Source organism: Populus trichocarpa, chromosome 19, assembly GCF_000002775.5.
Source record: "Populus trichocarpa isolate Nisqually-1 chromosome 19, P.trichocarpa_v4.1, whole genome shotgun sequence".
NCBI lineage: Eukaryota > Viridiplantae > Streptophyta > Magnoliopsida > Malpighiales > Salicaceae > Populus > Populus trichocarpa.
Genome location: NC_037303.2, coordinates 1,501,808 through 1,516,955, shown reverse-complemented (window position 1 = coordinate 1,516,955; position 15,148 = coordinate 1,501,808). Strand labels below are relative to the sequence as shown.

Below are 15,148 nucleotides of genomic sequence, written 5' to 3'. Positions count from 1 at the left end.
CATAACCTGAGTCGGGGATTTGATGTGTTAAATTGAATTGATCAAATATTTTATTTTCTCTATATTTTAAAAATGATATCATTATGATTTTTTTACTCAAACTGTATTTTTATCGGTTATTCGGTTGTATTTAGACCTGCAAGGTCAACTAGGTTATATCGAGTCAACCTTCATATAATTTATTTTTTTACTAGAAAATACATTAACAATAAATAGATATTTTTTCAGCATTCAAAAAAATAATTGTTTCGACCTACAGTGTAGAGCAAATAATTATCTAGTATGCACTAAACAATCAAATTTCTTCGTATGAATATTTTTTGCAGCATAACATTAAATCAAAACATACTATTTTCTCGAGTTTAATCAAACAATACATTTTATGCACCACAATATATTACATGCTTCACCTCTAATTTGAATTTCACTTTCTATCAACTCGTGCAATCATGACACATCAATTTTCCTTTTATTACTATCAAAGTGCCATGAGTAATTTTTAGCTCCATCTTCAACGATAAGGTACATGCATATAACCATATGAGGAGAGTCATTCAAGCTTTAAAACGTGTTCAACACTATGAAGCATCTTCACTTGGACATTATACGAAGATGCTTGACGAGAGAGATAGTCGTTGATCGTGACAGTGGGGTTCTATGTGGGGTTCTGTAATGTATTTTTAATGTATACCCTAGATCTTAATTTATAGTATTGGAGTTTCTATCAAAACCATAAAAAATTAAAACTGGAAAAATATCAATTTATCTTGACTATGCAAATCTTTCTCTACAATTTTTTGTAATTTTACTTGAATATCTATTTATCTTTGTTTTCCTTGTTTGCACGATCTTATATTATATTATTTTATCATTCATCATCGTAGCCCCTTTTCGTCCTTGCTTATAGAATTTTTTTTTCATTTTTAATTATTATTTTTTTGAAAATATATTTGGAAAAACTATGATAAAAAAATAGGCTATGACAATATCTCTCTCTCTAGACACACACTAGCTAATTTATTCGTGTTCCATTGTGGGTTGTAAATCTTTTTTTTAAGAAAAAACCCCGAGTATAGAGGCCATTCAAAGTGTAAATCAAAAAACTTATCCAAACTTCTAATCAAATAAATTTATAATCATCTATGTAAATAAAAAAAATTATTAATAATAACTATAAAAAAACCTAAAAAAATTAAGAGATGGATGTAGATCAAGATAATTAATTTAATAAAATAAGATATTTACATGTTAGTGTCTACTAAATTCTTTTATTAAAATCAATGTAAGATAAGATAATAGAAATAGAAACATATATGAAACTGAGTAAATAAAAGAAAAGGAAAAAAATAGTATGCAAGGCCGGACATATCAGAAATATTATTTTAAAATAACTATTTTTTATAAAATAAAGCTTATATGTATAAAATTAAAAACAATTCTTCAAAAATTAAATACAAATTTGTTTTTTGAAAAATCTCTATCCAAAAAAGGTCTGCAAAACTTGTGGCCTATGTCATGAGACCAGAATAAATCGATAGAAAAAATTTTGAAGATAACCACAACACAAATTTTTAATAAGAAATTAATGTAGGATTCATAAAAGTAAATGAGGAAAAAATGGATCCCTAACTATATAAATATAAATATTTTAAAGAATAATATATTAGAAGAAGCATTCATTAAGAAAAAAGGAAAAAAAAAGTCAGGCGTTCCTGGACCTGGCAAGCTAGCCCAGCTCACCCGACCCTTTTTGTTAGGGCCCACGTGACTAGGCCCTTTTTTCGCTACCATGTTATTCGCCCCAATTTATTTTTTTTTTTTTAAATACAAAAATCAGTCATCTAATCTTACCTAAAAAAATCAAGGCCTAAATTGTTTTACCCAAAAACTCGTTTTTCAAGCAATTTTTGATCCAAAACATCTTAAGAACCATGATAAACCTAACAATGGCCTAAAAATCCAAAAACCAAAATCAACTCGAAATAAAAAAATCAACTTGAGTTCGGATATGTTTTTTCATGAACTTTAAAGTTAAAAAAACATCTAATATGAACTTCCATCATCAAAAGAAATTATTTGATACAAATATCGTTTATTTTAGTGGCATAAATCAGTGTCTACTTTATATTTCTCTCTCTACCACTAGAATCCAGCGACCTCTCTCTCTCCCCTCTCTCAACTAGGGACTAAAAAAAATTATACCAAAATTAAATTAAAAAATATTAAGGTACTAAAATTTTATAATTTGTGTTATTTTTGAAGTTCGAGAACCAAAATGTATTTTTTTCAAAACTTATGGTATGCTATCCATGTTTGATGTCGTTATTATTTAGGTTCCTTTTCTTTTAACTTCACTCTTTCATAAAAAAAAAAAAAAATCAAAATCAATTGATAAGAACTAAATTAAAAATAAATAAATTTTTTTACACAATTCATTCACGGTAATATGTCAGAAGATAAACAGTGAGTAAACCCATGCTTTTTAGTTTCGTATTATATGTTTAATATATTAACACTACTTTTTATGCACCACATTACATTTTTCACCTATAATTTGAATTTCACCTTCTATCAACTCATACAATCATGACACATAAATTTTCCTTTTATTACCGTCAAAGTTGATTGAATAATTTTTAGCTCCATCTTCAACAGGGTAAATGCATCTAATCATATGATTAGTCGAGGTACATGCAAACTGGTCTAAACACCTACATTAAACTAAAAAAAAAAAAAAAAATTCGTCCCAAGCTTTAAAACGTGTTCAACATTATCAAGCATCTATACAGATTTCAAATCATTCTTTTTTGAATAAATATAAAAAGGACTATACAATATTTAAAATAAATAATTTTTTTTCTAAAGTTATTACCTTGTGAACCATGAGAACATTGTTATCAATGCTATCATCTTCCATGGCGGATGCATCCTCTGTAGACTTCTTAGGACTTAGCTTTAATTCTTTTATACTATACCGACTTTTATCTTCTCATAATAATATTGATTATTAACCTTTCCATTACAATAAAAGCATTCTCATTCATTGTAATTTATTTTAGGTTTAGAATTTTACTAGATTATTGGTATGCGCTATGCTGTAAGTTGAATCAATTTTTTTAATGTAAAAAAAAAATTAGTAACTCAAAATATAGTTCATATTTAACAAAATATTTTTTCAAATATTAATACAATGACATATTAGATGACATTTTTTAATTGAAATGTTAATAATTGTTATTTGTTTTTTCCTTATCATTTTTTAATTGAAATTTTTTATCTATCAAATTTGGTCCTCATTCTTTTGATTGTTACTTATTTTATTTGAAATAATTTATGAAATGTTAATTATTATTATTTTAATTTCTTCATCTTTCCATTTTTTTTATTTTTGAAATTTAATCTCTATTATTTTGATTATTATTTATTTTATTTGAGATAATTTATGAAATTATATTTTTTTTCAGTTTCATTCTCATTCAACCTTTTAATTTGTAAGATTTGTTCCTCATTATTGTAATAAACTTGAAAAAAAAATAAAACATTAATAAGTTATTTTCCAGCTTATTTTCCATGACATAACCAAACACTGGAAAGTATTTTCCAACTTATTTTCCATTACACTACCAAACATTAAAAAATAATTCATTTTTCCGGAATTCACTTTCCAAAAAGAAACTACTTTCTAGTAAACAAAAAGGACCTAAGAAACTAGCAAACAGAAATCAAACAAAAGCATTGTAGTAAAACAAAATCACTTATGGACAAGATACTAAGGCTTTTGATTTACTAAACCGAGACAAACTAATTCCTAAAATATGTTATTGAGTTTTTATCATCCAAATTTATGGTGAAACATTCTAATCAATTCAAGACCCTCTCTCAAGTATAATTGAAGTTAACTTACCAAATTTACCACCAATATCACGATTCCCTAATAACTCTATAAAAAATAAATAAAAAAATTATTAAATCAAATTCTCAATCAATCTAATGATGAATGATAAAATTAAAAATAAAATTCAACTAAAAAAATGAGTTGACTCGGCTCAAGTTAACCTGAGTCATGAGACCGGGATAACCCCATAGAAAATAAATGAAAACAAATTATAAAACTCAAGTCCCAATTAACCCAACGTTGACGAATGAAATTTTAAGAAAACTCAACTTAAAAAGAACACGAAAAATCATCTGAGTCAACCGACCAAACCTGTGACTCGGGTAATGAAATGAGGATAACCTCATAAAATGAAAACTAAAAATAATTATGAAACTCAATTCTCAATCAACTCAATATTGAATTATGAAATTGAAAAAAAAATCATCTAAAAAAACTTAGTCAACTAACCTAACCTACAACCTAAGTCATAAGACTATGATAATCCCATATTAAAAAAATAAAAAAAAAATTATGAAGATCAATTCTCAATCAACTCAATGTTGAAGGATTAAATTGAAAAAAAAAATCAAATAAAAAAAGGAAAGAAAACGACCCGAGTCAACTCAAGTTAAATTGTCAAATCCAGATTAGGAGACGAAGATAACTCCATAAAAAGCAAATGATAAAAAAAATTACAAAGTTAAATTACCAATCAACCCAATGTTGATGGATGATATTGAAAAAAAAATAATTAAAAAAGGAAAATAAACCCAAGTCAACCTGACTAACTCGCAAAACTCGTGACCAGATTCATGAGTCGGTGGTAACCTTGTAGAAATAAAATTAAAAAATAGTTATGAAGTCCAATTTGTGATTAACCTGATGTTAAAGGATGAAGTTCAGGAAAAAAAATATTAATTATAAAAAAAACAAAAAAATGATCTGAGTCAACACGGCTAACCTGTAAAAACCACGACCCAAGTCATAAGTCTGGGTTAACTTCGTAGAAATCAAATCAAAACAAATTATAAAATTTAATACTAGTAAACTCAATGTTGAAAGATTGAATTGAAAAAAAAATGAAATTTTTTAATAAAAATATCCTCATATTTCTTAGGATCAAATTGAAAAGGGACTTGACATTTCTCTTGTTCATTACTACATTGAAATGTTAATGTATGACTTCCACAAATATAATCTACCATTAATAAAAAGTAATGGTGAAAGGAAATTACTATGCCCTCAGACACAAATTCTTATTCATTATAATAGTATAATTACTATATTATCCCTTGACCATTAAAACTTTGAATTGGCCTCAGGGGTAGGTAGTATTTTCACCTTAACACAATCAGCTTTTGCGAAATATATGGGGTTAGTTTGGTAAATGCTTTTTAATATACAATAAAATTACTCATTTAAACCTGAAATTAAATAATCTAATGCTTACTACTCATGGATATTTTTGTATTTTTATTTGTTTCTAGTAATTTAATTACTTTGATGTCTTTAAAGATATAACCAATTGAACTATTAACCAATGGTTTTTTTTTTGTCATTTTACATTGTTTTCATTATAATTTTCAAGGGTACTCAGGAGCATTGTTGTAAATTATATTTATTAAATATAATATAAAAAAAAGTTGCTTATGGATGCTCCTCGCGTTGTTCGGATAGCCTGCAAGGAGTTGTCCAACCACTAAATATGACATTTTTTTACTTAAAAATATTTTCTCTGGACAACATATCTAATGTTACCACTCATTTGAGAGAGGCAAATCTACTTAGATATATCCAAGTAGTTGAGACTAGACAACTTTCTCAACTGCTAGTGTTTGTGAAAAGATATTAGTTGATTCTGTCTCTCTCTGAGTAGAGAGGCTCACAAATCAAATAAAAGCCTAGTGAAATCCAGCCTAGACCAAGTTGGATATGCAAACAAGTGGTGCTTCGAGCAAATACACACACAGAGGTTAGCTCATGTCGGATTTCTTATCACAAAAAGTACTGAAAGCCAATGGATCAAGAAAAGAAAGTAACAAAAAAGCAGAAGTAGATAACTGTTAGAGGTTAAATAATATTATCAACGTCTTAAACTATGCATTATATGCATGCTGTACATATGCAATGAAATCATCAATAATTAGAACCTTGCCAAACTTCTTTTGATGTTTATTTTTAATCACCTCTCTACCTCGAATCTTTTACATGCTTAGGAAAGATTTCACAAAGATATAGTATATATTAGCGAATAATATAAATCATATTCTGGGACCTCACCTAACAGTTTAAGCTATTGAGTTGAATTGGTTCTTTGACATGGTATCAGAGCCTTGATGACCAAGCGGTTACGAGTTCGAATCTCATCATCCCTATTTATTTGATAAAAATTAAGTACAAGATAATATAGGTCTGTACAAGTTTCAAGCCCAAAAAAATTTTACTTTAAAAAAAAAATTAGAGAATAATATTAATCAAAGAATATTATTTTTGCTTAAAGCCACAGGCAGAGGTCATCAGACTGCAAATCTGACTGCTTGATTGCAACCTGATAGGAGCTGATCAGTGCTGCGGAGGGACCATGTATTCTCTCTAATTTCTCTCCTGAGTGGATTGATGTGACTGATGATTGGCGGACACGCTGCCTCATGATGGTTTAGTCTAAAGTATTAACATTAATTATCTTTGATTAGAATATGGAGAGTTCGTAGAGAGTAAAATTAATGGGAAATTAGCCTAATTGAAGGGGATAGAAATTGTAATGATTATCTACATCATTGGTTAATTTCTCAGAATTCAGCAAACATTTTTTCTTTGAAATATTTACTTGAAATTTCATTTATTTTATGTTTTAATATCAGTAGAAAAGATATTAACTCCATAAAATTTAATTGATTTAATAGGTTGTTCTCCGATTTGATTAATCCATCTAGGTTAATATTATGAAATTTTTTTAAGAAAAAATACAAAGTAATGTTGTTTAAACAAAAAGTTTATATTGAGTAAACTAGTATTTATTGACCAAGTTGATCTGGTTATTTATTTATTAACCTATAGTTTTTTAATAGGTTAAATTTCAGGCGGGTCTAATATCTGTGATTGATACAAGAGATAAGCTAATTGAAATTTAAAATGTTCACTTTTCGATTATTAATTAATGTTACGTTCTGGCAACTGGAACAAAAAAAAAAGTATCAGACCCTGTATTTTGTAGTGCGTCTGTTCCTAGGGGCCGCCCCATCCTAAATAAACAAGTGTGCCAATTGCATATTGCTAATTGACTCTTATCTACTTGGTTTTAATCATGTTTAACAGACCTAATTCATGATATTCGAGCTGGTTCAAGGTTAATGTAACTCAACTCGAACTCGAATTTAACTCAAAATGAAATTATTTTTGTTTTTTAAAATGAACAATTACTATGTTTTTTTAAAAAACAAATTAAAAATCATAGATTCAAATGAAAAATATTTTAGAAAAAAATCCTTAAATTTCAATCAAATTAACTATATCATATGTTAATTTATTGTATTATTTAAATTTATTCGAATCACCTTTTAACTCTCGAGGTGATATATCTACAGGTAAACAAATTGATTGGCGGGGATGAGGCAAGTTGAATAAATTATGTCTTAAAAAACCCTCTAGAATCTGAACCGATAAACTTGTCTTCGACGGGCAGATCCCACGTCCGATATGCAGATATTTGTCAAAGAAAGGCTGCTGCCCGCTTTGCAATAGAAAGTGGGTTAGTCATTTTTTGAATTGAAAGCCAATTAAATAATTAAAAAGATAAGATAAGTGTATTGCTTATTTTACATTTTTTATATAGATTAGAATCACTCCTTCGTACGATTCCTTTTTAAATATGAACAAAAAAGAAATAGTAAATAAACGAAGGATATAAAAAATTATAATTATCTAACCTAATTTAAGAATTAACTTAGTGAAAGATATAGATTATAATTAAGTCGGGTTAATATTGATTAATCTAGATTAATTATTTTTAAAAAAATATTATGTTTTTTTTTAATTTTATTAAGTTTTATTCGAGTGAATTGAGTTGAGTTACAAAACAAATTAAATAGGATCAACTCTCTCTTATTTTTTATAAAATCTAACTTGAATAAAAATCGACTAGATGAACCTACTAGCCGAGCATGTTTCATAATTAGAAGATAAACCTTTTTGTGTGGGGTCATGAAACCTCATGTACTCTAAACTTTCTATTGGAGAGGTCAATTAAATCAAATCCAGAACCAAAGATTCATAAAAAACTTAATCTAAAGTTTGTTCTTTTCCGTTTATATAATCCCGCTACAAGAAGAAATATCCACACTCATGAACCATACTCAACACAAATGTCTTCTACTTTTTCCACACCCCCTCTACCTTTCCAACATTTTCATGGTGTTTTTCACCTAAGAAAATTGCTACTACACAACCCTCTTTCTCCTTTACCTTCTAGTAACGCCCATCATCCATTGAATCCTAACGCCACAGGGGATAAGAGCTTCAATATAAATGTTGTTGTTGTCTTTATAGTCCTAATGTGTGCACTCTTTAGTTCACTTGGGCTAAATTCTTTCGTAAGGTGTGCATTATGGTGTTCAAACGTAAATGGAAATTCTTCCAATAGAGGGATCAAGAAAAAAGCCTTGAAAACTTTCCCTGTAGTGAATTACTCAGCAAAGGATAGTAAATTGCCTGGGTTGGACACAGAATGTGTCATATGCATATCAGAGTTTGTATTTGGTGATCGTGTTCGAATTTTGCCAAAGTGTAGCCATGTATTTCATGTGAGGTGCATTGATATGTGGCTCAGCTCACACTCATCTTGCCCGACATGCAGGCACTGCCTTAAGGAGACATGCCACAAGATTGCTGGTGTTAGTCAGGCTAGCTCATCAGAACAACCACCTCCTCCCATCCAAGAAAGAGTTGTGAACATTGCACCCCTCGAGCGTGAAGGTTTGGTCAGCAATTACAGGGGAGTCAGCTAAGTGAATTTCTGCTAACTATTTTGTCATCCATTTTAAAATCTAATAAAGTTTACTCAAGTTGGAGCTCAAAGCTGTCAAAATGACCCCAATTGGAGTTGTGGCTAGCTAGCTACAGGGAGAGAATGATATTTCCAGACAGTCCAAATTGGCAAGGAAAATGATGGCATTCAAGGATTACTATTGTCTGTCAAAGGTGGTGGCTGAGTAATATTGCACTTGTTATCCTTTTCTATGATGTTGAAATTTGGAATATGGCACTCAAGGTGCGGCTGCGGTGCAAAGATTTAAAATCCTCACTGTCCCTGAAAGAATCACTCTTTTGCCAGCCCAAGAATTTTGTTTTTAAGTAGGCTTTGAACATGAAATTCTCACAATTTACACTACTTTAGAGCTGTTTTAATGTATATATACTTGTTATTGGTCTTATCAAATACAATCTATGTTTTTGTAGCAAAATTCCTTGCCACTGTAACTTTTGTAGGAATCTTGTTACAAAAACATAGATTATATATACACGCACGCATGATTGTAATCGGATTAAACAGATAGTGGGAATAATCTAAAACTAAATGATTTCATTTGGAAACAAAGTGTCTATAAGAACCTTTTTTATAACTTTATTCTAAACATTAGTTGTTAGTCTACATGTCTTGCAGGTTGATTACACATGACATTAACTTTGTTCATATAAATATATTTAATTTATTAATAAAAACTTATTTATCTTTAATATTCATCAAATATTTGATTAATTAATCTAAATTAAAGATAAAGTTTTTGGAAAAAAAATACTTTTTAAGAAAAACTATAAAGTTGTTTAATTACAGGATTCATATTGCATCAAAGTATTATTCCTAAATGTTTATAGTTAATGTTCTATTAAAACTGAATATTAATTAGAACTGTTGAGACTGATACATGTTTATTTTTTTCTTTGTTGTTATGCATTTTGGGATCCTAATAAACATGCAAAGAAAAAAAAAGAAAATACAAAGAATTGAAAACAAATATTGAAGAAAATAAAAAGATATATCAGTGAGGAGAACATGGAGAATGCCCAGAAAACAATCAAAGACTGGTTGAGGAAGATTAAAATACACAAGATTGTAAAATTTGACAGTTCAATTTTAACTGATAAAAGCTCTACTGGCAAGAAAAATTCAATTTAAGGAGGAAAATTCAAGATTGTATGTTTAAGGATTCAATAGGATTTTTTTTAAGGTTTAATTGAATTTATTGAGGTTTTAATTGCAAGAGAAATTGAAGTCAATTTAGGCTTTAATTTGAAGAAATTAATGTCTTGGGGTTGAAATGCAATTTTAAAGAGTCAATTTGATCAAAACAAGTACTTAATTGCATAAATATTAAAGTTTGATGAGCAATTAAGGATTTGATGGAAAAAATTCAAAACCAAGGACCAAAATGAAAAAGGTGCGTGAATGTAAAGTTTGAAATTGATCAATTAAGGGCACAAATTGAAGACAATTAAAAGTTTGATTGTCAATTGAGGGTCAATATGCACAAATCAAAATTTAAGGACTAAAATGAAAAAGACACTAAACTTTGGGGTTAATAATTGAGTTTGGCATGGGTAAAATTGCATGAAATTAAGAGTTTATGAGCTAATTATTGGTACAATTAAAAGAAATTGAAAGAATGTGGACTAATTTGAAGTTTGTCAAATCCAAAATTAAAAAAAAAAAACCTTAATTTTAGGGTTTAACCTAAACAATGCATTGTTTGACCACTATTTAACTTCTTCTTTGACAATTTTAACTGATCAAGTAGGCACTTTTAAGTGAATAAATATGGTGTTTTTTATCACCTCGGGGGTGTAACCACCACCATTCAACTAAAAAACACTTCCTTTACAAAGATCAGCTACTCTCATCAAATGTTTACATCTTATTTTCTTCAACGAATTCAACAGCATCTTATCTTTGATCAACCATCACTCATTTTCAAATTCTGGACTAATCGGGTTGACACTTTCAAACGAATAAATATGGAGTTATAGACCTTCAAATTAAGCAAGGTCGGATCCAAACAAAATGAGTGCACCCCATCTAGTAACTTTAAATGACATCAAAGTTACTTCGATGAAACCTCAAAAATGGGTAACTCAGTCGTCAATGGTTGTGATACCCATTTTGAAAAACCACTAATCTTTTTCATGTGTTCACACTTCAAGCCTTCTAAGTGGGGTCTTATAAAAGGTTGATCGTGTTTCTCTCAAGATCAAAAAGACAAAAACAAGCTCCTTAGTCTTCAAATTTGGAAAAAAAACACTAAAATCTCTAAAACCAAGTTTGTTGCAAGACCACCATTGTAAAACCAGTGTAGGTACAGAGCCCACGACTATAAACATACCCAAAACTTTTTCATTTTGATTAGAGGGTCAAGTTTTGAGAAAAAAGGATCAATCTTTGATTAAATACATAAAAATCTTAGCTTAAAACCCTATAAATACCCTCTTAAAAATTAGGGCAAGAGGGGGGGAGAAAGGAGAGAGAGAAAGGTGAGGAAAATATTGATAAAAGACTAAATTTTGAAGGTTTAAAATCCTAACTCAAGGATTTCCTTAACTTTAAGAGAAGGTAACAAACTTGGAAAAGAAGTAATGCGTATAATATCGTTTTTTTCTTTGTTTGATCATGTTTGGAGTTGTCTGTTTGTTGTTGGATGTTTATAATATGCTTAGATGTTTAGATTAAATGAAATAAAGTGATTTAGAAATCTAGAAGTAGGGTTATTAATGTTTTTTTTTCTAATTTGTTAGTGTGTGTTTTTGGTTCTTAGGCATGATTTGGGTTCCAAATATTTAAAGAGTCAATTTTAAATCAAAATTTCATGTTTTGGTACACTATTTTAAGTTTTGAAATTTCAAAGTTTGGAACCTCTTGCATGATTTTGATATTTTGATGTTATTTATTAGTTTTTTTTATTCAAACATGTTTGGTTATGGTTGTGTAATTTGTTAGAATGAAGAAAGCATGTTTTAGAATTAAAAAAATGTCAGTCTTGAAGGCTTGACAATGTGCTCAGTTTCTGAGCTATTTATGGGTTACTGGGTAGTGTTTTTCGTGTTCTTGGAAAGAACTTTGTCTTAGGTTCATAATTTTAATTAATTTTGGTCCAATTTTTTGGACTAATGGGCAACTTAATTAATCAATAATCTAGGATTTATTTACATCAATAACAAGTTTTGAGGGCTTTTAATCCTAAGGTTTTAGTTTTGAACCGAAATCTATTTTGACAAAATCGTGTTGATACTTTGATAATCAAAGTGAATGGATGCTGTATTATTGATCCTTTCATGATTTCCAACATGTCTGTGGTTTTGGTTTGATAGTATCTAGTCTGGGTTGGGTTTCACGTTGCTGGGTTCGGGTTCTTCGTGTTCTTCCAAAGAACATTGTCTTAGCTACGTGATTTTGACTTGTTTTCTTTTATTTATTTGCATCTGCATCTTCGCATAACATTATTAGCCAATAATCTAGGGTTAGTTTGCATTTATAACATGTATTTCAACATTTAATCTTAGGATTTTGGTTTTGGACTGAAACCTTTTTATGGCTAGATTGTGAAGAATTAATGATAATTGAAGTGAATGAACCCATAATCCTTGACCCTTTAGTGATTTCCAACCTTTCTGTGCTTTTGATTTCATGAAATCTGGTCTGGATTAGTGTTCAAGTTGCTGGAATTTGTTTGACTATTCTTCATGTTCTTTATTTCTTTGGTGTTTGATCCATTTTGTTAAAGAATTTTTGAGTTTTTTTTTTAGTTTAATTTGTTTTTGGCTTTGTTTTTGTTTCTTGTTTTTTTTTTTGGTCAACCTCAAATCTTTGGCTCGATTCATGGCCGAACCAAGGATCTCGAATCAACCTAGTCGAGTCAAAGATTAAGACCATGTTTGCCTTACTATATTTGGGCTAAAGGTTTTTTTCGTTTAAGGGTTAATTTGGCAAACATCTTCTTAAACCTGTTCTGACAGTTTTATTACAAAAAAAAAATAAGTTTTTTGCAAACAAAACCTAAAAAACAATAAAAAAATATTTTCTTTTTTTCTTGCATATGCACAAAAATTCTTAAAATTATTTGAGAATTATTTATAGAAAACTTAAAATATTTTGGCATGTTTTAAAAAAAAGATATTACATGGATTTTATAACAAGTTTGTAAAATTCCAAATGATTTTGATGTATATTTCAAAAATATTAATTTTTTTAGCAAGAAAATATTATTCACTTTTAATATAAAGATAAAAAGACTTAAAAGAGGTTGATATCCACAATATTATTAGGGATAATAATTTATTATTACTCATTTTAATATAAGGATATGAAATATGTATGAGGTTAATATCCAAAATATTATTGGAAAAATACAATTCATTCACTCATAATATAAGGATAAAAAAACTGCAAAGAATTTTATTCAAAATATTATTTGGAATGACACAATAGCCAAACATTTCAATTTCACCCCAAAAAAGCCTTAATAATAATGTGTCTATGGAAAGGCTCTTGTGACAGTTGTGTAAGTGATTATTAGACTTGAGATCACTAGGTTATCTTATATAAAGAGTGTTATATTTTGATCCCGTTACACGTTGTCTTAATCAAAGGTAACAAATTAACAGATATTGAGTATAACATGAACTATACGAAAGTATTTGTAATCAAGAGAGGATTCATCATCCTACGTGAATTAAAAAAATTATTTCATTTGTTCTCAAATAATATTAATTATAAATTCTTACGTAAAGTGGAACGAGATTTAAAAAGAATTTTTAATTTTATTCAAAAAATCAATGTTGAGAACATATATGATTTGACATAGTAGACACACTTCATGCAATAATATCTAAATTAGAAAATTGTTGATGAAGAGATAATAATTACACTGATAAATTAGTTATTAAAAAGTTAAGTTAAACTACTTATGATTTTTCTAATATTTGAGGGATCATTACAGGTTATTAGACATTGTACTTGATCTTCAAATATAAATCAATTAATTGTTGAATTGATAATAAATTAATTTTTTTAATCATATTTTATTTAGGATTATGATTTTTATTTGGGTCAACTTATTAGAGAACCTAATGGGTCACACATAAAAATCGTTGGTTAGAAATTAAAATGAGATAATTAATCAGACTTGATTGTAAATAGGTTTTAAAAATTAAGGACTATAGTGTAATTTATACAAGGAATTGCAATTCTAGATCTAGAAAAATCAAATTGGGACTTGATTAAATAAATTTCTAAAATTTTTCCTGAAATAATATATGTAATATTATTCAGAGGGGAAAATTGTTATTTTATCATTTATAAGGTTTTCTAGTTTTCTATAAATAGAATGTTATGCCACTTATTTTACTATTTTTTGCAATTGAAATTTAAAAAAAAATAGTTGTAATTTTTAAAAAGTAATTTTTAAAAAATGTGTTTTGTTAAAATTATTGTGAGATGGATTTTAACAATTAAAATAAATAAAAAAACAAGTTTTCATGACTAAAAAGTAAGTTATTTTAGTATTTATAAATTTAAAATATAATTATATACAAGACATATGTAAAATGTAGAAATACTTTAGTTAACTAAAGATTTTTTATATATAGTTAAAAAAAGAAATAAAAGTTACAGCAGTATCAAAAATTTCTTCTTAATAGATACATTGATAGGTGTGGAAAAGCTTCAACCTCTTGCACATAATAAAATGTGTGAAATATATTTATAATCAAGTGAACGGGATAAGGTGTGATTATTGGGATAACTATCGACCAACCAATGGGCTTGTACTAGTCCGTACACATTTGCAGACAGATTCATGAAAGAGATACATTTTTATGAAAAAGGTGTGATTGTCTCTTTTTCAAGAGAACTTCAAAACAAAAGGAGTGCAAGTGGATACATATATAAAATTTGAAGATAATTAGCCATCTAGAAGGTAGTTCAATGATAAAAATTTGGAATTAAAAGCTTTATTTTTTCTGTGGTTTCAATTTCGAGCTATGTAGTTGCTCATATAATGGTCACTGAAGACTTACATGGTTTGGTTGTTAACTTCAGGGCCCGTGGGATTAGTAGAGGTGCACGCAAGCTGACCCGGACACCCACGTTAAACTAAAAAAAAAATTGAAGATAACTATGTGAGTGATTTGATTTTTAAAATTATTTTTTATTTAAAAATATTAAATTAATATTCTTTATATTTATTTTGGATAGTTTTATGTGCCGATAATAAAAATAAAAAATAT

The 15,148-nt window shown here is 28.2% G+C and overlaps 1 protein-coding gene across 1 annotated transcript; it reads left to right on the top strand.

Annotated features, from left to right (window-relative positions):
• The first annotated feature begins 8,192 nt into the window (after positions 1-8,192).
• Positions 8,193-9,470, top strand: LOC18108097 (RING-H2 finger protein ATL78). The gene has a single exon (XM_006370948.3). The coding sequence runs from the start codon at positions 8,239-8,241 to the stop codon at positions 8,878-8,880; it is 642 nt and encodes a 213-aa protein (XP_006371010.3). The 5' UTR covers positions 8,193-8,238; the 3' UTR covers positions 8,881-9,470.
• Positions 9,471-15,148: the final 5,678 nt, after the last annotated feature.